The sequence below is a fragment of the Felis catus genome, chromosome B3 (assembly GCF_018350175.1).
Source record: "Felis catus isolate Fca126 chromosome B3, F.catus_Fca126_mat1.0, whole genome shotgun sequence".
Taxonomy (NCBI): domain Eukaryota; kingdom Metazoa; phylum Chordata; class Mammalia; order Carnivora; family Felidae; genus Felis; species Felis catus.
Genome location: NC_058373.1, coordinates 84,433,571 through 84,455,507, shown reverse-complemented (window position 1 = coordinate 84,455,507; position 21,937 = coordinate 84,433,571). Strand labels below are relative to the sequence as shown.

The 21,937-nt window shown below is 37.8% G+C and overlaps 2 protein-coding genes across 10 annotated transcripts in view; one reads left to right on the top strand and one right to left on the bottom strand.

The window, feature by feature from the left end:
- Positions 1-21,937, bottom strand: part of PRORP (protein only RNase P catalytic subunit) — a 159,859-nt gene that overhangs the window by 64,838 nt on the left and 73,084 nt on the right. For 3 of the 9 annotated variants that reach the window (XR_006599525.1, XR_006599526.1, XR_890429.4), the window contains exon 6: positions 69-298. The exons of the other annotated variants lie outside the window; for them this stretch is intronic. The gene's annotated coding sequence lies outside the window, so the exon portion shown is untranslated. The remainder of the gene's footprint in view (positions 1-68; positions 299-21,937) is intronic. 9 annotated transcript variants of the gene reach the window in all.
- On the top strand, positions 9,095-20,594 carry LOC102901367 (60S ribosomal protein L23a-like). The gene is made up of 2 exons (XM_045059126.1): positions 9,095-9,156; positions 19,708-20,594. Exons 1-2 carry the CDS (start codon positions 9,095-9,097, stop codon positions 20,171-20,173), a joined length of 528 nt encoding a protein of 175 aa, XP_044915061.1. The 3' UTR covers positions 20,174-20,594.

Below are 21,937 nucleotides of genomic sequence, written 5' to 3'. Positions count from 1 at the left end.
AAACAATTCATCTCACCAAAGAAATTTGCTAAGTTGCTGTAAATTCTGAGCAATACAAAGGTACTTACTGAACCATATTTTTTCTGTTCACAATCTGTTTTCTGCCATGGGTTTTGGGACACACCATCTGTAATTTCCATTAAAACAACAAAAGCAAACAAAAACAAAACACATAGCTCTTCGCTGTATAAAAAATCTGTAGTTGGCTTCTCTGGGAGGAACCACTCCTACTCACAGCCACTTGATGTTTATCAGGATCTATTAGTTGAGAGCTGTGAAAAATAGAGTGGGAAGTTCCCTGTAACCAAAACAAAAATGTTACAAATACTTACGTGATCCTTAGCAATACCTGTCTCCTATCCACCATATGTTTAGGAGTTTAGTAGGTTATAGAACCCACGAAATAAAGGACAACTCTTCATGTGGTAATGTGATGTACCAAGCCATTAAAGCTTTATTTATTTTTTAATTTTTTTTTCAACGTTTTTATTTATTTTTGGGACAGAGAGAGACAGAGCATGAATGGGGGAGGGGCAGAGAGAGAGGGAGACACAGAATCGGAAACAGGCTCCAGGCTCTGAGCCATCAGCCCAGAGCCCGACGCGGGGCTCGAACTCACGGACCGCGAGATCGTGACCTGGCTGAAGTCGGACGCTTAACCGACTGCGCCACCCAGGCGCCCCTAAAGCTTTATTTTTCTATGGGTAATAAATCCACATGGTTCAAATATCCAAAAGAAACCAAAGGGTATTCACTGAAAAGTTTCCCTCCCATCCTATCCTCCAGCCACCTAGCTCCTTTCCCCAGAAGCAGCCAATATTTTCCACTTGTTGGGTGGCCTTCTCAAGAGACATGAACAAGCAAGTGTGTGTGTGTGTTTTTTCTTTCCCCTTCTTTGCACAATGGGTGGCACAATGTATACTGCTTAGACTCCTAAGCACTTCTCCCACTGTGCCATGGATAGGGAATAGGCTTCTTATATAGGTTTTTTTGTCGTTGTTAGATAGAACGATAGCAGTTTCCTCAAGTGCTGTGTTGTGAAGGAGCTTGAGGCCAGCAGGCTTGAAGGACAGTATGTTGTGAATGTTCTGTAATATCTGCTACAGCCATCTATTCCCGTTCTGTGCCTTACTTTATCTTCTACATGCCTCTATTTATTATAAGAATTACCACACTTTATTATGCTTGGGAAGGGGTGTCTAAAGGTAGGTACCATGCTCTTTTATGGATATAATGCAAGGTGCCTACCCAGCACAGGACCTAGCATATAATTAGCATTTAATAAATATTTACTTAGTGAATCCCACAGCAAAATTCCCAACGTTTAGGGAGAATGAGAGAGCTTTTCATATTCATGGAAGAGCTACTTCCCTCCATACAAAGATAGATTTGATCAGCTCTGGAACTGTAGATATACAATGATGGTGTATTTGAAACACAGGTGACAGTGTTCTCCCTGTCCCAGTCAGAATTTTCAGCAATGCCATGTGGCACTCAACCTCCTTGAGAAAAAATAATTTTACAGAACTTTACACAGGATCCTATATGTATAATCACCTGGTTTCCAATCACTGCCATGTAAAGGGAAAATGGTTGTATAACATGTGATTTCTGAAACAAAGGTGAGGTGAGAGGGAGGTCAGGTGATGGTGAAATAAAAATGAATGGAAACATCATGAGTGAAAAAGAAAGTTTATGATTATTTTTTAAAAATCCAGCAAATGAGAAAAATTAAGAACATTTCAACTGAACTTTACTCATTTAAGACTCCATCTGCTAATCATTCTCATATAAGTACTGCCATCTACAGTACATCTAGGAATCCTGGTATTTTTTTAGGGAGGAAATAACAGAAATGAAACGTCTGGTACACAACAGGCTAATGTCTTCATGCCCTTTTAAATACATGCATTTATCAAAGTTACATGGTATATTTTCTCTTTGTCATTTTGAAAAGTAATAATGCTTAATGGGTTGGTTATTAATTTTTAAAATTTTATAGTGTAAAGCTAGAGCTTATGATTTTAAGTCTTTAAATTACATGTTATGTAACTATTAATAGTGAAGAAAAAAAGAACTAATTTATAATTTTAACCTAGAATTTTAAGAAATATTTTAATATGCTCAAATTCTCATTCACTTCATTTTTTTTTTTATTTAAAATTTTTTTTTTCAACATTTATTTATTTTTGGGACAGAGAGAGACAGAGCATGAACGGGGGAGGGGCAGAGAGAGAGGGAGACACAGAATCGGAAACAGGCTCCAGGCTCTGAGCCATCAGCCCAGAGCCTGACGCGGGGCTCGAACTCACGGACCGTGAGATCGTGACCTGGCTGAAGTCGGACGCTTAACCGACTGCGCCACCCAGGCGCCCCCTCATTCACTTCATTTTGTTGTAAGACACAAATTGGGACTCTCCAAGGAGAAGTAAAGAGAGTCCCTTTTTTGAAGTGAAAAGAATCTCTTATTTTTGGTGGGATTCTCTTTACTGACCTGTGGGTTAGTGTAGGGACAGACAGGATGGAAAAGGAGGAAGGGCCATCAAAAGTGAACAGACTGACTCATATTTGTAGGTACAAGCTGGAAAAGCCTAAATGAAGTTATCCCAAACCACAGGTGATCTTCATGTTCCCAAGAGAATATTATACCAATGTGCTGTGTTGTCACAACACAGCTTTTAAGGTAAATAAGTGGAATCCATTCAAAATACACTTTAGAATCAAAAAGAAGAAATTTGATTTTGGAGATAACATAACCACCAATATTAAGAAGACAGTGAATTTTTCTGGGTTGTTTATCCAACTATTGCCAACTGGGTATAAAATTTCATCTTTTTTCTCAAATCCCATCCTATTATGGGTACGAAGTGTTTGACAATAGGAAAAAAAGGGTGATATTTAGTACTTCCCCCACACACACCCTTTACTCCCTACCTCCCAAGAACTACTTTGCTACATAGTGCTATTTGAACATGTTGTCTGCACACAGAATCAGCCCCCCTTCTTTCCCACCTCCTCAGCTCTAGTTATAGAAACCTAACCTAGTCATAAAGAACCAATTAAATGGTGATGTCTGTCCATAAAGTATTCTTTTATTCCTCCTTAGCTAGAAGTAGTTTTCCTTAGCCTATGATTTTTTTTTTTTTTTAAGTTTTTCTGAAATACTTCTTAGGGCCCTTATAAATAGTCTACATATGAACAACTTGAGTATTTACAAGATTATAAACTCCTTTACAAGGAGAGAACTGCATTTTACTCACCTTTGTATCTGCCACAATACCCAGCACTATGCCTGGCACAGGATAGGAAGTCAGTAAAGATTTAACGAATAATGTGTGTTTACATTTCAAAATTTATATTGTCCACAAGTAATTTTTTTGAGAAATATCATGGCACAAAGATCAACAACAGAAGGGTCTTTGTTAAATATTTCTTGGGCAAGGAAAGCCAGAATCTATGGCAACTACAGTAAAATATACATACTTAAGCTCATGGTTTTTATAAGAGTAATACTTAGTGTCATTAAGTCACTAGCAGTCTAGTGACAACTTAATATTATAACTTGTCAGAGCTGTGGTTAGGCTAGGGGCATTTGATTTACAAGGAGCTAAAACTTCTAAAGTTCTTTTCTAATCATTAATTTATAGACTAGACAGATTGTACTACTGCCAGGGAGATGTTGTAACTACCAGAAAGGAAAGCATAACAAATTCTAAAACATACCAAATGTTGGGAAGAAGGGCAGGTATTAGAATCCTTAGCCTTTTGTTTACTGATTTCATTTCTTGGGTCTCTCTTCACTACAGTAGAAAAATGCCCTACCAAGGTATTCAAGTGTTGAGGCTCTCTTATTCAGAGTTCCTAATAAGTTTATGTATGTGGTATGTTATACTACATAAAATTAACTACAACAGAGTTTCTTTTAAAACAATCAAGAACAATATATTCAGAAAAGAACACAAATCTATGCAGAGATATGGAAAAAATTAATTTATGATACTAGCAAAACCAATCAATATCAATGATTAGATATGAACATGGACAGGTGGAAATAATTATCAGGAAAAATTATAATTAAGCTAAAAGAGAAATAGCTGAAAAGACACTATTAGTGTAACCCTGGAAACAATCAATAAACTTCCCACAATCTCAACCCAAAACATACCACAATCAACCAAAAGGAGTTTGTGGTCAAAGATAAACAAGAGCTAGATACAAACCATGTAATTTCAAAGTTGGGAAATGGGGAGAGAACCAAGGAGACAATAATTATCAGGGAGGGAACACTATTGTAATTAGGTAGCTTTGGGGAAAGTTATAATTATGAAGGTCAAGGTGCTACACATCTGATAAAATCCTTAATTAGTTGTTGTTTCAGTAATGTTTCATGTTCTTTAGGTATTTTCTAGTATAGGCTGTAACATTTTTTTCCATTGGAACTTTAGAAAGAAAATAAATTGGAAAGGCTGCATTATGTAGTGTTTAGAGCATAGGCTCAAGCCAGATTTCTTTAATTCAAATTCTAGCTCTTGCTTAACTAGCTTTGTGACCTCAGGGATGTCACCTAATCTCTCTAAGCTTCAGTTTCCTCATCTACAAAATGGGAGCTAATACTGGTTCTCACCTGATAGGAGGATTTGTTTTTTATGAGGGTTAAATGATTAATTTAGTAAATTAATTTACTGTTTATAAGGCACTTTGGAACTGTCTCCCACAGAAGTGCTACATGAATGTTTGGTAAATAATATCGGTCCTCAATATTCCCACTGTTCATCTGACTTAAAAACTTTGAGATTGATCTGATTGCTGCAGATATCTGGCACCCCAGTCCAAGTTAGCATGTTCCAATTTTAAGGTCCCCATAGACCACTCTGATGGCCATGATCGAGAAGATCTCCAGATGTACATATTATGATGACACTAGGTGTAATTTGAAAAATGGTTTTCTATTTTTGAAAAAGCCCTGCTTTGACTTTACTGTCTGTCCTTCATTCCCCCTGCTATGATTTCTAACTCTGTTTCTACAATTTTAGTTAAAAGATAGTTATCCAGGAAACAGTATACCTCTTACTCAGGGTGCTTCAGTGTTCACTGCCTCCAAATCTGCCATGACCCTAAAGAAATTAAAGGGCACACACACACACACACACACACACACACACACGTCAGGGGAATACATAGAGAGAGGATATAAGAAGATATGCATCATTTCCACTGTTAGATATATGACAGTACACATTAAAGCTGTGGATAGAGTGGGGTCTGAAGTCTCAATAAGACCATGTAAAATCAAGAAGAGCTCCCACATAGAGGTGCTGGTGTGATACCTAAAGAATACTATAGTAGAGCCTTTCAATAATTTATCAGTGAAAAATCAAGTAGATGGAGAGTAAGATAATGGCCTTATTCCTAATAACAATCTCTAGAACATGGATAACAAGAAAAGGAAAACTTGAAAGGTTAACACATGGAGGCAAGTGTCACTGAGACTCATGACACTGGAAAGGTATGTTCTATTCTAATGATGCTGTTGTGGTTGACGAACTGTGATGCTTTCCTAATACAGATTACAAAACAGATATAGACACGACATACAGTAGTAACGGGAAATGTCACCTCTCCCAGCATGGGTGAGAGGTTTCATTCTGGTAAAAGTAGAGCACCTGATAACTTGATATCATATTGACAATTTCATTTCTCAGCAGAGGAAACAACAAAGAGAACTGCTATTCAGGAGTATAAAGACTGTCGAGGAGGAAACTATAGATGATGTGACAACGGCTTTAAAAGACACGATGGTCCCCACTAGTCTGGACTTTATAAGAACAAAGGAAGGAAACATTTCCCATGGGAGGACCCTAGACCCTGAGAGAGAAAATGTCAAAGTGTTCAGACATAGTATGGAGTAATTCCAAGCTAGAAACTCTAACAGGGAGTATAACCTAAGACAAGTTGAAGATAAGGCTTTAAAAACAAAATTGTAGGGGCGCCTGGGTGGCACAGTCGGTTAAGCGTCCGACTTCAGCCAGGTCACGATCTCGCGGTCCGTGAGTTCGAGCCCCGCGTCGGGCTCTGGGCTGATGGCTCAGAGCCTGGAGCCTGTTTCCGATTCTGTGTCTCCCTCTCTCTCTGCCCCTCCCCCGTTCATGCTCTGTCTCTCTCTGTCCCAAAAATAAAAATAAAAACGTTGAAAAAAAAAAAAGTAAAAAATAAATAAATAAATAAAATAAAAACAAAATTGTAATATTATTGACTCTATTGAGAAAAAAAGGAGAGAAGCAGCTAAAGAAAAAAATTAAACACAGGTAGAGATGCATTTATTAAAGGATGAATACAAAAAGTGGTGCAAACTCACTACAATAATATCAAGAAAGTTAATGCCCAGAAGGAGATTATTTTTTTTCCTAAGCACATGACCTTTTTGTTTCCTGCTCTTCCTTGCCTCCCCCCTCTGCCCCACCCTGCTTCTCCTTCAGGTCAGAACTGCTGGTTAAGTTCTACCTAGCAAGGAGACCAGAGAATTAGAATCTCAGCCTGGGAAAAGAACTTGAGAGTACAAAATGGGGCAAAGACAGTATGTGTTAGGGACTTGGCAGTATCCAAAATAAGCTATTTTATGGCCATCAGAGTGGTCTATGGGGACCTTAAAATCGGGACATGCTAACTTGGACTGGGGGTGCCAGATATCTACAGAAATCAGAGAGACAGGGCTAGCCCCATCAGTGGATCTGAGTGGTATGTCCGTATTTCTCATGACTTTTTCTGTAGGTAACTGTTATTTTGAGCTTTTTGTTGCTTTTACTGAATATGCTCTGAAGTTCTTGAACCAAATCTGTAGTACTGTTACACATATGTCAATTTTTGAGGCCATTCTTTCCAAATACTGGACTCTGAGTGTAATAAATACTGAATAATGTCTCCCAGCTGTTTCTTGGTGAGTATCATTTGTTTTCATCCATGGATGCCTCTGGTGCTGGTCTTTGGTGAGATCCACTGAGCCTGGCATCCTTTAATCTCTGCTGTTCATATATTCAGGTCCAATGACTACTACAATTTGTAAGTTATGGACAACAGAAAATAAAAGTTCCAAGTTATATTCAAGTTGGAAATGCTGCACAAAAGACTGAATGAGAAAAGAAGTACAAGAGAAGTGACAAAAAAATAATTACTCCAAGCCAGTTCATTTTTCTAGGCCTGGATGAATTTCATCCTAAGATACCAAGAAAACGTATATATATAATTGTGCAGCCATTACTGGTTATCTCTAAAGAAGGAAGAATGGAAGTCTGGAGATAAACAAACATGACTAATTTCAAAAAGGAAGGAAATATAAATCTCGAATACCACAACACCAGTTCAGAAGAGGAACAAGACCAAAGAAGGTCAGAGTAGTAACACAACCAAGGTCATACCACAGGAGTGGTTAATTAGACACTGCCTCTGGGGCCCGCCACTGGACCCTCAGGTGAGCATCCTTGCATGTCGTGCAGGCACACACACCACAGTCACAGTAGGGCAGGATACAGACTTCCACTGCCGTTGTGAAATGTCTCTAACCGCATCTGTGTCTTTATATCCTCCAGAGTCAAAGTCCCAGGAGGAAAAGCCCACCTGGCTAAGCATGGATCTTGTCTGTCCATTTTAGTTACAGGGCTGGGACCAGAATGAGGTGACTAAGGCCCTTGCCTTGGGCACAAAATTTAAAGGGGCACCAAAAAATTCACTGAATAAGATGAACAGTACTTTAATGCAGTAGTTTGCACGATCAAAATCAATGCACAAAAATCCACGATGAACAAAATACCAAAATTTAAAGAAAGACAGGTTCAATAATAGTGCCACGCCAAGCCATACCAGTGCCTATGACAAAAGGGACAATCAATAACAGTGATTCAGTTTTTCTTTAAAATTTCGATATTTTGTTCATCATGGATTTTTTTTTTTTAGTTTATTTACTTATTTAAGTAATCTCTACACCCAATGTGGGGATCAAACTCATGGCCCTGAGCTCATGAGTCCCATACTCTTCCAACTGAGTCAGTCAGGCACTCCCATCATGGATTTTTTTTTACATTAATTGTGATTTTTAAAATATTGCATTAAAACATTTATCCTTATTAATTACTGCATTTTGGGGCATCTCCTTAAATACTACAGCTGAGGTGAGTGCCTCATTCTTACCCCAGCCTCAGGCCTGCCCCTTGGTTCCAAGGAGCAACAAGAACTGTTTGGAGCCATCTTTGATTTCCCCTGTGGGAGGGCATGGCTCCAAAATAGGAAGTGCATGTGGATGCTCCTTCTGCCTGGAACATAAATCTGCCCTGCCTCCCTCCTCTCTTCTTGATTGTCAGGTCTCAGTTTAGATCTCACTTCATCACTACTGATTTAGTTATTCCTCTATGCTCTCTCAGTATCCTATACGTAAGCTTACCAAATATTTACCACAGTGTTTTACAATTTATTTGTTTACATCCTCCCCCAAACTACAGTCTTAGATGACACAGATTCTGGGATATTCATCCTTACATCATTCTAATACTTAACATAGTGACTCATATTAGGCCCTCAATAAATACTTTCTGAATGAAAGGTATGGAAGCCATATCATAGGGGAGTAAATGAAATGAAAAGTATTGATTCCAGAAAACAAGACTCAGGGAAATATAAATAGTTGTCCTCATCTACCTGAATGGCTGTCATGAGGAAGAAGGTTGAGATTGCATTTCTCAATCTTTTGTCCATTCTCCACCCTCCTGGAGGAAGTTCATGACACATCCATCACAACTGGCTCACAATGATATTAAATATTCATTTAATATATTTTTTAATGGGATTTTTTTTTGGAGGGTGATGGTGGTAGTATATATGCTGGAAAGGATCTCATACCCCTAGAAGACTGTGTCAGAATGCTAGAGAAGCAGTACATGTGTTATTCTCCCCGAACCTGAGAATCATGGGACAAGTTTTTCTTATCCCATATAGCTTTATAGGAGATCTAGAACCCACTGTCAAATATTATCCCAGAACAGGTTTTGGCTCAACAGAAAGAAGGATTTTTACCCTTTAGAACTGCTCATAAACAAGATAGGTAGAGATGAGAAATGATGAATGTGCCATGACCGTGAACATTGCAGCTCCTTATCAGAATGTTGCAAAGTGAATCTGGCAGGAAGTGGAGTGAGATTAGGGTGTGGGTTGAATAGTGAACCTCAAAAAGATATATCCATGTCCTAATGTCTGGAAACTGTGAACTTGTTTGAGAAAAGAGTCTTTTAAGATGTAATCAAGTTAAGGATCTCCAAGGTGAGATCATCCTGGATTACCTAGATGAGTCCTAAATCCAAGGACTACAAGAGACAGAAGGAGAGAGGTCAGAGACACTGAGAAAGGGACATGAATATGGAGACAGGGAGAAATGAGACAAGTAGATTTGTGAGAACTTCTAAATTGAAGAATCTTTGTTTCTAGTCATTTCCTGCTTAGCAAAAAACCAAAACAAAACAAAACCAAAAAAAAAAAAAACAGAAAACCAGAAAAACCGAGACCATATGGAAAGCTACCACTCAGGAAAGCTCTTCTGCGATGTTTCCTGAAACTGACACCTCTACTCTTCATGCAGTAAAGAAAAGGGTAAGTATTTTAATACAATCAAGTAGCATTTCTGTTGGCATACAGAAACTACAAAAAAGTTAACTGGTAATGTTGTGAAGTTGATGGTACCAACTTTAACAAATGCATGAAGCTATGTCTAACACGTAGGATTTAGATGTAGACTCCATCCAAATGTCATGTATGGTCACTTAGGAAATGGTAGCTAATCCAAATTATGCAGGTAAGGGACAAAGTATGCTCTTCTGAGGGTCCACCAAACACTTTTCAAATACTCAGTGTCTAAACAATGTCACGTGTAGGCCACTAACTTTCATAAATGCTGTATGTCCCTTTGTAGAAAAAAATGTTTCTGTAGGCCCATCTTACTCTGCCCATAACTTGCTATTGATTTACAAAATGGGCTTTAAAAAATCTGTGACTATTTCTTAAGCTTTTAAAGAAAATGTAAATACCCAAAAATAATGACATTCCAATTTCACACTTTTTGGATTGTTAATTAAAAAGGGGGATAGCACAACTAAGAAAAAGGAATAAATCTTAACTATATGTCACCAGTGATTTTTACACCTTGAAATTGTTTTCATAAGACCAAATACTTTAAATAAAAAGGAATATTTTTCTCCTTCCAATATAAGTTTTATTTGCTAATCACAAAACCATTTTATCAAACAGCCTAGTGTGTGATGGAGTTGGGTTGCACACAGATAATAAGAAAGACAGATCCAAACCCAGATCTGGGAGATCCAAACCCAGATACCTTTGCTCCTGCGCTCTTAAGCCGTCTATCATGGTGTCTCCCAAGTTATTATTCTATTGGTGTTAACAGGCTACCCTGAGCCGGTCCACCAGTGTCTAAATTTATTTAGTTGTTCAAAATATTTAACGACAGTGTACTATGTGAGAATGTGTTGAGCCACAAAGGTGAAAAATACAGAGAACTGCAAGAAATAGAGTGACATGTAGGGAAGAAAAAACATGGACTGTAAGAAATGTTCATCGATGGCACAAAAACAGACACATAGACCAATGGAATAGAATAGAAACCCCAGAACTAGACCCACAAACGTATGGCCAACTCATCTTTGACAAAGCAGGAAAGAACATCCAATGGAAAAAAGACAGCCTCTTTAACAAATGGTGCTGGGAGAACTGGACAGCAACATGCAGAAGGTTGAAACTAGACCACTTTCTCACACCATTCACAAAAATAAACTCAAAATGGATAAAGGACCTAAATGTGAGACAGGAAACCATCAAAACCTTAGAGGAGAAAACAGGAAAAGACCTCTCTGACCTCAGCCGGAGCAATCTCTTACTCGACACATCCCCAAAGGCAAGGGAATTAAAAGCAAAAGTGAATTACTGGGACCTTATGAAGATAAAAAGCTTCTGCACAGCAAAGGAAACAACCAACAAAACTAAAAGGCAACCAACGGAATGGGAAAATATATTCGCAAATGACATATCGGACAAAGAGCTAGTATCCAAAATCTATAAAGAGCTCACCAAACTCCACACCCGAAAAACAAATAACCCAGTGAAGAAATGGGCAGAAAACATGAATAGACACTTCTCTAAAGAAGACATCCAGATGGCCAACAGGCACATGAAAAGATGTTCAGCGTCGCTCCTTATCAGGGAAATACAAATCAAAACCACACTCAGGTATCACCTCACGCCAGTCAGAGTGGCCAAAATGAACAAATCAGGAGACTATAGATGCTGGAGAGGATGTGGAGAAACGGGAACCCTCTTGCACTGTTGGTGGGAATGCAAATTGGTGCAGCCGCTCTGGAAAGCAGTGTGGAGGTTCCTCAGAAAATTAAAAATAGACCTACCCTATGACCCAGCAGTAGCATTGCTAGGAATTTATCCAAGGGATACAGGAGTACTGATGCATAGGGCCACTTGTACCCCAATGTTCATAGCAGCACTCTCAACAATAGCCAAATTATGGAAAGAGCCTAAATGTCCATCAACTGATGAATGGATAAAGAAATTGTGGTTTATATACACAATGGAGTACTACGTGGCAATGAGAAAAAATGAAATATGGCCTTTTGTAGCAACGTGGATGGAACTGGAGAGTGTGATGCTAAGTGAAATAAGTCATACAGAGAAAGACAGATACCATATGGTTTCACTCTTATGTGGACCCTGAGAAATTAACAGGAACCCATGGGGGAGGGGAAGGAAAAAAAAAAAACAGGTTAGAGTGGGAGAGAGCCAAAGCATAAGAGACTCTTAAAAACTGAGAACAAACTGAGGGTTGATGGGGGGTGGGAGGGAGGAGAGGGTGGGTGATGGGTATTGAGGAGGGCACCTTTTGGGATGAGCACTGGGTGTTGTATGGAAACCAATTTGTCAATAAATTTCATATTAAAAAAAAAAAAGAAATGTTCATCGATGGGTGAATGGATAAGAAGATGTGGTATATATATACAATGGAGTATTACTCAGCAATCAAAAAGAATGAAATCTTGCCATTTGCAACTATGTGGATGGAACTAGAGGGTATTATGCTAAGCAAAACTGGTCAGTCAGAGAAAGACAAGTATCATATGACTTCACTCATATGAGAACTTTAAAACACAGAACACATGAACACAAGGGAAGAGAAGCAAAAATAATATAAAAAACAGGGAGGGAGGGGTGCCTGGGTAGCTCAGTCAGTTAAGCATCTGACTTCGGCCCAGGTCGTGATCTCACAGTTTGAGTTCGAGCCCCGCATCAGGCTCTATGCCGACAGCTTGGAGCCTGGAGCCTGCTTCAGATTCTGTGTCCCCCTCTCTTTTTGCCCCTCCCCTGCTTGCATTCTGTCTCTCTCTCTCAAAAATAAATAAACATAAAAAATAAAAAAAAAACAGTAGGGAGACAAAACATAAGAAACTCTTAAATATGGAGAACAAACAGAGGGTTACTGGGGGGGCGGGGGTTGTGGGAGAGGCGATGGGCTAAATGGGTAAGGGGCATTAAGGAATCTACTCCTGAAATCATTATTGCACTATATGCTAACTAACTTGGATGTAAATTAAAAAAAAAACAACAACAACAACAACAAACTATAACATAACGAGTGGCAAATGCTACAAGACCGAGACAAAATAGGAATTCCAAAGAGAAAGAGATTATTTTTAGCTTGAAATAAGAGTAGAGTGGTAGAATCTGGGAAAATTTTTGAGATGTGCCCATGTGATATCTCAGAGTCAGCTCACTGGAGGAGGTAAGCAATGGAATGGTGATGATGATGATAATATCACCTATTAACTGAGCACTTACCAACATTTAAATTGCATTTTTAAATTTAATTCTCACTAAAATCCAATGGGTAGGTATTTGTCCTCCTTTTATAGACGAAGCAGTCAGAGAGACTGCATCTCTGTGGCATCTAAGTGGGCATAGGCCTGGGATCCTGCTAAGCATGGACAACAACAACAATGAACAACATAACCTCAAACAAAGAATTATCTGGCCTAAAATGTCAATAGCGCCAAGTTTAAGAACCCCTGGGCTACGCTATCTGGTCTCAACACTCCTGATTAAGATAGAACGAGGAATGTTCTACTTTAGAGAGCAAGTTAGAAAGAAGGAGATGAAAGAGGTAGAGAATGAAGAGGACTGAACAGAAAAAAAAATAAGAAGAAACTCTGTAGCTTGAAGCTGGATAATTAGTATGAGAAACATTAAAAAAGAAAGAAAAGAAAATGAAAAAAGAATGGCCACTCTTACAGTTTCTGACAGAGGAAAAGAACTAAAAACAGAGAACACAGGCAAGGCAAGGCAAATCAAAGTCTTTCTCAGAACTAAAAGAACACGGGAATCTTGAAGGAGGTTACATGTAAAAACTTGAAGTTACACTGCTCTACTGAAAACCCAGTGATGTGTGCGTGCATAGGAAAGTCTTTTAACACCAAGTAAATCTAGCAAATTATATCAAGGTACTTTGGTGAGGTTTGTTGTGGGGTGCGGGACAGAGGGGGAATCAAAAACAACCCCAAAATAAAACTAAGGAATTAGGATAGACTGACAACATCTCTGATATAATTATTATAAAGTATTTAAAATTTTGTTGTTTTAGGACTAATAAAACAGTTCTATTTATATATTTTAAAAATAAGTTTAAAAATGTAATCTACCTCTAAATGGCTTTTTGGACCACAGTGGCCAAGATTCATCTGATTTCCTAACAAGAATGAATTTAGGAAGGGGGAAATTTTCCAAAGAAACAAAGAAAAAATTAGATTAGGCCACTTAAAAACTAAAAGCTTGGGAAAATATTTGCAATAAATATAATAAGGTCCAATATACTTGCTTTATAAAGAATGCATACAAACAAAATAAATTTTAGGCCCAACAGAAAAAAAAGCATAAACATATAAACTTACAGAAATAACATAAATTCACAGAAGAAATCGAAACTGCTAACAAACATGAAAACTGTCAGTCTCATTATTTACTTAAAAAATACAAATGAAAACAAGATACTTTAGATTCAATGTAATCCCTATACCAAAACATCAGCTGGCTTTTATGTAGAAATTGACAAGCTGATCCTAAAATTCCCATGGAAATTTAAGGGACATAGAATGACCAAAACAATAAAAAAAAAAGAAGGTGGAGACTCACATTTTTCAATTTCAAAACTTACAACAAAGCTACAGTAATTAACACTATGTGGTACTGACATAAGAACAAACATACAGATCAGTGGAATAGAATTGAGGGTCCTGAAATAAATATTCACATTTATGGTCAAGCTAGATCATACCTTATACCATATATAAAAATCAACTGAAATAGATCAAAGATCTAAATATATACATATACACACATTCTACATACATACATATACATATATATATACATATACATATATATATTTACATACACACACACACACACACACACACATACACACTCACTGGTAAAAAAATTGAATGAGACAAAAAAAAAGAATAGAAATACACCAAAATATTAATACTGAGTGTTGAGATTACGTGTACTGAAAATTTTTTCTTTGAAATATTATTTGCCAGATTTTCTAAAGTCAACATTAAAGAAAAGCTTTTAGAAACATCAATAACATTAAGAATTGGTTTATATTACCTTATCTATATAAATTTAGGGTATGAGATGCTATTTCTCAAAGGTTGGTAGTCTGAAGACATAAAATTAAGCTGAGATTCTATCTCTGTTCAGTTTTCAAGAAAATGCTAAGGCTCTCAGAAATACCACAGCACCCTCTTTTGGAAGAAATGCATTGTTTTTCACAGGGAGTCTGCTGGAATCACTAAGTTTTAGAACTGAGAGTCTCTTAGTATATTAAGCCTGGTCTCCTCATTTTATAAATAGGAATTTCGGGTTCAGAAAGGAAACACTACCCAAATCATAAAGGGAGGTAGCAGCAGAGCTGAGAATAGAGCCCCACATTAGATCCTAACCAGAGTATTATTTTTTTTCATTTTTTTATTAAGCACATTAGAAAATTTTTTTATTAAAAAATTTTTTTAAAGTTTACTTATTTATTTTGAGAGAGAAAAGTGTGTGTGTGTGCGTGTGTGTGTGCGCGCGCGCGCGCGTGTGTGTGCGTGTGTGTGTGTGTGTGTGTGTGTGTGTGTGTGTGCGCGCGCGCGCGCACGAGCAGGGAAGGAGCAGAGAGAGAGGGAGAAAATCACAAGCAGCCTCCGCATGCTGTCAGTGCCGTGTCGGATGCAGGGCTCGATCTCACAAATTGTGAGACCATGACCTGAGCTGAAATCGAGTCGGACACTCAACTGACCAAGCCACCCAGGCGCCCCTAAACACATTTTTTAAAGATTAAAAAAAATAATAATACTCTGCCATTCTTTGGTAAGTATGAGAGCCTAAACTCAAAAAGTACTCTAGGCACCCAGCCATTTAAAAGAATTATTTTAGAAGGGGCGCCTGGGTGCCTCAGTCGGTTAAGTGTCTGACTTGGCTCTGGTCATGATTTCATGGTTCACGGGTTCGAGCCCAGCGTCAGGCTCTGAGCTGTCAGCACCCGCTTCAGATTCTGTGTCTCCCTCTCTCTCTTCCCCTCCCCCACTTGCACTCTCTCTTTCTCTCTCAAAAATAAACATAAATTTTTTAAATAAATAAATAAAAATAAAAGTATTATTTTAGAAGGGCACCTACATTCTTGCCTGTTGCTTGATACAAATCAGAATAAGAATTTATAGGAGCGCTTGGGTGGCTCAGTTGGGTGAGTGACCAACTATTGACTTTGGGTCAGGTCATGATCCCAGTGTTGTGGGACTGAGGCCTGTGTTGGGCTGTACGCTAAGCATGGAGACCGCTTGGGATTCTCAATCTCTCCCTCTGCCCCTCTCCTGCTCCCTCTCTCTCTCTCTCTCTCTTTCTAAATTAAAAAAAAAAAGAATTTATAATACCTCACAACCTTTGCATCTATTAATAACACATCCTTATTATAAAAAGCAACAGTAGGGGCGCCTGGGTGGCTCAGTCGGTTAAGCGTCCGACTTCAGCTCAGGTCACGATCTCGCGGTCCGTGAGTTCGAGCCCCGTGTCGGGCTCTGGGCTGATGGCTCAGAGGCTGGAGCCTGCTTCTGATTCTTTGTCTCCCTCTCTCTCTGCCCCTCCCCCGTTCATGCTCTGTCTCTCTCTCAAAAATAAATAAATAAACGTTAAAATAAATTATAAAAAGCAACAGTAGATAAGAAAGTAAAATCATTCTGTTTGGTTCTAAAAAAATTATTTTCTAAATCTATTCTCTAGTGAGAACAGATTCAATATTAGTTTGGGGCTTCTGAAAAAAATCTGCTAACAGATAACTGACCTAATGTACTGGGATATTATTCTGGAGTAAAGTCCTACAATTTCACTACTTAGGCTGGTTTATGAATGTCTATTCATAAAGGGAAAGAAACAGTATATAACTCTTTTCCAAAAATATAAATAATATAGGGACTATTTCAGCCTTTATTCTCCTATTTGTAGATCTGAACAGTATACCTACTTCCCTGATAGGCAGTATTCTTTGAAAGAACACCCTGTGTTTTCCTCTTATTTGAAGGATAACTAGCAAAAAAAAAAAAAAAAAAAAAAAAAAAAAAAAAAAGACACGTGACAAGTGTTGAATAAAAGAATAAAGTATGGCTTCTATCATCAGCAGCATTTTAACAGCCTTTAAAGTGTACTGAATACTGGGCACATGATACTTATTCCTGATTGATAGTTATTTGTCTATTGATGCATCTATAAAAGTAAGAATCATTAATTCTTTTGACAAATATTTACTGAGCAGCTATTGTCTGCAAGGCATGGTTTTAGATGCTGGGAATATAGCAGTAAATAAAAGAGGCAAGGTCTCTGCTCTCATGGAAGAGAGAAAGCAAAATGAGAACCAGTAAACAAAGAAAAACAAATGAATAAGGTGATTGTGAAATGTGAAGACAACAAAATGGGTACCTAAGAAAAAACATAAAATTAATCTTTACAGTGTTGAACACCCACTAAAAATTGTTCACCAGTTCCACTGTAGCAACTGAGCGAATCCTATATATATGACTGTCCATTATAGTGCAATGTGATGTGGGCATAAAGCCTATAGTGGCTTGTTCTACTGAAGAAAACTGGAGGAGGTGAACTGTTGTGCTCTTTTTCTTCTCTTTCCAGAAGTTTAGTGGGCATATCTAAGTATTCCAGATATTTAAATTAGTTTATTTATCTAGTATCTAAATTAGGCAATGTTTCAGGTATTTCTAGCTAGTCACATGTGTTGATTTTCAAGATAATTAACACTTACCAACATGAGCTTCTTCTTACGAAATTCTGCCACTGTCAGAATACTAGCTATTCTTGCCACTTCTGCTGACTTCCCAGTCTAACTCTTCTCCATGGGCTCAGTCAAGACTCCTAACTATGAGCTAAATGTTAAAAATGAAAACCACCCAGATGTAACTGAAATCAGAAATGTTTTATATAACTTTGACTTTTCCTCATCCATTCTGAAAACAGAGAATGAGATGATGCATCTTCACTATGCAAAATTATATTTTTTTAAAGTTTATATATTTATTTTGAGAGAGAGAGCATGGCCAGGAGAGGGGGGGGAGGGGGAGGGGGAGGGTGAGAGAGAGAGAGAGAGAGGATCCCAAGTAGGGATAACCCTGACACAGGGCTTGAACTCATGAACTGTGAGATCATGACCTGGGCCAAAATCAAAATCAAGAGTCAGACACTCAATCGACTGAGCCACCCAGGCGCCCTTGAAACTAAATATTTTGTTAGTGGAAAAAAAGAAAGAAAGAAAGAAAGAAAGAAAGAAAGAAAGAAAGAAAGAAAGAAAGAAAGAAAGAAAGAAAGAAAGAAAGAAAGAAAGAAAGAAAGAAAGAAAGAAAGAAAGAAAGAAAGAATTTAGATGTCTTCCAACAAATAATTAACGATAGCTCAATTTATACATAGGAACATTCTTCTAGTTATTCAGCCAAATGTCTTTCTCCTAGTCAAAACTTCGTAACACCTAATCAATTTCTTTTTTTCCATTTGTGAGTTTGAGTGTGTCTGTTTGTGCGTGTGTGCACACATGCACACACACATATGCAATTCTATGAGTTTTATCAATACCATGATCAGGATACAGAACAATTTCACCACTAATTAATTTTTAATTTTTATAATTCTATGCTGGTTAATATTTTAACACTAGCATTTATTTTTTATTTTTACAATTGCAATATAAAGATCTTATCTGTTTTAGAGACACTGCTCTAGCAAAAAAGGGAGAAGGTAAACTGGCACAGCTTGAAACTAGAGGTAGGGGGCAGAAAACTAATAAAAAAATACATTAAATATTGCTATAGGGAATGCAATTCAACTCTAAGTATTGATGCCAAGAAATCAAGAGAAATGATTGGGGGGGGGGGGGACTAATAAGTTTCTAACAAGGGAACTAAGAATAAAAATGACCTCAACACAAAAGGGTATGGCTTGCTGTGACACATACCACTACTTCTTTTGCATTCATTAGGAAATTGATTGCTAAGTCATTATATTCAGGCATGGACATTCATCAGAAGAAATATACTCCTGAGGTTTAAAAGTCTAGAACTATCTTGTCCAATATGGTAGCAATTAGCTACGTTACTATTGAGCACTTGAAATATAACTAAGTAGAATTGAGGTGCACTGGATTTCTATGAAAATTACTATTCACATAGAATATAAAATGTTTCATCAGTAATTTAAAAAATATTAATTACATGCTGAAATGATAACATTTTGGACATGCTGGGTTAAATAAGATTTAATGTTATTTCACTTGTTTCTCTTAATTTTTTTATATGGCTATTAGAAGATTTAATCTAACATTATATTTCTATTGAATAGTGCTGATCTACAATGTTACTCTAGAATGTTACTGGTCTGTTCTGTGAAAACCACTCTGTATAAGCTGACAGCACTGTACCAATAAGGCTGGTAATATGCATTAAGAACTTAAGAGGAGTCAGAAGAAGTGGTCATGTCTGCGCACTTGAATCCAGCCAGTTTGGGCAGGAATATACACACTGATCAAAGAGAATAGGTATAGACAGCTATAATCTACTTTGAAATATATTTTTAAAATCCACACTAATTAATGAATAGATGAAAGAAAGACAAACAGCTAACAAAACAAGTATAGTAAAATGTTAATAGTAGAATCAAGGAGATGGGTGTACAGATGTTCGCTGTAAATTCTTTAAACTTTAATGTATTTTTAAAATGTTTCATAATAAAATGTTGAAAAAAAAAGGGAAACAGGAAGCATTGTCTCAGCATGGAATAGTAGCTGATACGGATTAAACTGGAGGGTTAGGAGGCCTGTTCCAGATACCATCGCTGTTAAAATGTATACTTTGCAGTTTCTTTGTTGGTGGAGAACAGGACAATGAACTATTAATGTATGCATAGTAATAGTGAAGAAAGTATTTTTTTCTGACAACTACAGTTCTTTATATTTGTTATCTGAATTCTGCCTTCAGGAAGTAAAGCTTTTCAATAAAACTATAAGGTATTTTATTTTACATTCAAAAACTTTCTTTTAAGAGTAGAGAGTTAATCCCTTTCACGAAGATGGCAGCGAAGGCAGAAGCAAGCCCCTGCCCCTCCCAAAGCCGAAGCCAAAGCAAAGGCTTTGAAGGCCAAGAAAGCAGTGCTGAAAGTCGTCCACAGTCATAAAAAAAAGATCCGCAGGTCACCTACATTCCGAGGGCCCAAGACACTGTGTCTCAGAAGGCAGCCCAAATATCCTCTAAAGAGCGCCCCCAGGAGAAACAACCTTGACCACTATGCCATCATCAAATTCCCCCTGACTACCGAGTCAGCCATGAAGAAAATAGAAGACAACAACACTCTTGTGTTCATTGTGGATGTCAAGGCCAACAAGCACCAGATCAAACAGGCTGTGAAGAAGCTCTATGACACTGACGTGGCCAAGGTCTACACTCTGATCAGGCCTGATGGAGAAAAGAAAGCATATGTTCAAATGGCTCCTGACTATGATGCTTTGGATGTTGCCAACAAAATTGGGATCATCTAAACTGAGTCCAGCTGGCTAAATCTAAATATAAATTTTTTCAACATAAAAAAAAAAAAAAGAGTAGAGAGTTAAAAGGCCCAAGAAAACACTTCAGCATTTATGTCATGTAGGATATAAATGTAGGCGCATGCCCAAAAGGCTCTGGCGTCCTTAGGTAAATGGCTTGACAGTATTCATTTGTTCAGCATTATTAGGCTGTTAGTCCTGAAGAAAAAATAAAAGAAACACAACCACCTTGAGAAAAGAATTCAAAAAGAGAGGACTCCACGTGATAATAATCTACTATCAGCAAACTTCAGGGGTTAAAAATCAACATACTGAATGTAATGAAGTTCATGTGTTAGAATTTCAACACTGTCATCAACAATGACAAACAAATGGCAAATGTATAATCACTACAGAGAAGAAAACTTCTCACTGACTTTCTCAATGAGCAGCACTGGAACACCGCTAAATAATTAATATAAATTATGTGTCCTAAAATAGAAATGGATTGGACCTTGAGAAACAATCCAGGTTAGTTCTATGGTCTCATGAACATAAAAACTCTCACATTAGAAAACAGATGAATGAGGCCCAAAGAAGCTCACTGTCTTACCTAAGGTCACCTGGTCAAAAAACATTGGTGGTGGGAATGGTGTGCAGTTTTTCTGACATCTGATATATGATGATGTTGCTAGTCTACAGACTTGTGATGGAGAAAAAGAGATTGGCTTCAGGTCAGGGGTGAATATTTAGGAATGATCTATCACCTTGACCAAAAGGTTTAAACCTGGTGCTGGTTGATGAGAATATAAAGTATACAATAGCTATGGGCCTGCACAGTGTAAACGTAGCCAATATTTAAATCAGAGGTCTTAACCAGTAAACTATAAGCTACCAACAGACTCTGAGGTTTCATGTGAGTGCCACTATCCTCCCCCTAACTCTACAGCTTGGCCCCCTTCTCACTGCGAAGGGAAGTAAGAGTAACACCAGTGTCCTCTACCCTACTCAGGGAATTCGCTAATAGCATTCCCCCACTCCTTTCCCATCTGATGACCTCAAGCCTTTAGGGATATGAAAAACACTATTCACCAGAAAGAAATGGAGAGCCAAACAAAAGGTACGTTGTCTATCATAAGAACCACTATCATAGCCACCAAACATTCCACAAGTCTAAAAATACACTTTGGGTCAAACATTCACTCAACCTTTTGCGTATACTTAGCATATGCCAGACACTGTGCTGGATGTCGAAATTTCTAAAAAGAACAGTTCCTGCTATCAAGGAGCTTAAGATAATTGCAATCGTGTGACTGATGCTACACCAGAGATGAGAGCGGGGTACTCAGAGAGCACACATTAAGAGGCCAACTGCCCAGACAAAAGATGACCTCTGGGAGAAGACAGGGAAATGTGGGGAAGGGGTTTTAGGAATGAGAGAGGATTCCCAAGCTGAGCCCTGAAAGGCAAGAAGAACTTAGCCATACTACAGAAGCAACATGTACAAAAGCAAAAAATTATGGTGATATTACAAGTCTCAAGTGTTTGGTAGACTGTGAACATTTTCTATTTCAAGATCATGTCAATACTTAATTAAAATAAACAAATGCCACTGATGGCTTTCCTTTCACTTCTGAAGCTGCTTTTCTTTGTTAATAGAACAGATGTATGGAAAGCTGGCAAGATCGATAGAAAAGAATATAACACAGTGTTATTAGTCTTAGCCTCTGCTGTTAGAGAGCCTGGGTTTGAGTCTCAATTCTGACATTTACTAACTGT

Excerpts from the sequence above, each read along its gene's own strand:
- LOC102901367 (XM_045059126.1), top strand. The coding sequence starts at position 9,095 with ATGAGAAATGATGAATGTGCCATGACCGTGAACATTGCAGCTCCTTAT. Across the intron at positions 9,157-19,707 it reads CCTTATCAGAATGTTGCAAA|ATGGCAGCGAAGGCAGAAGC; the intron begins GTGAATCTGGCA and ends CCTTTCACGAAG.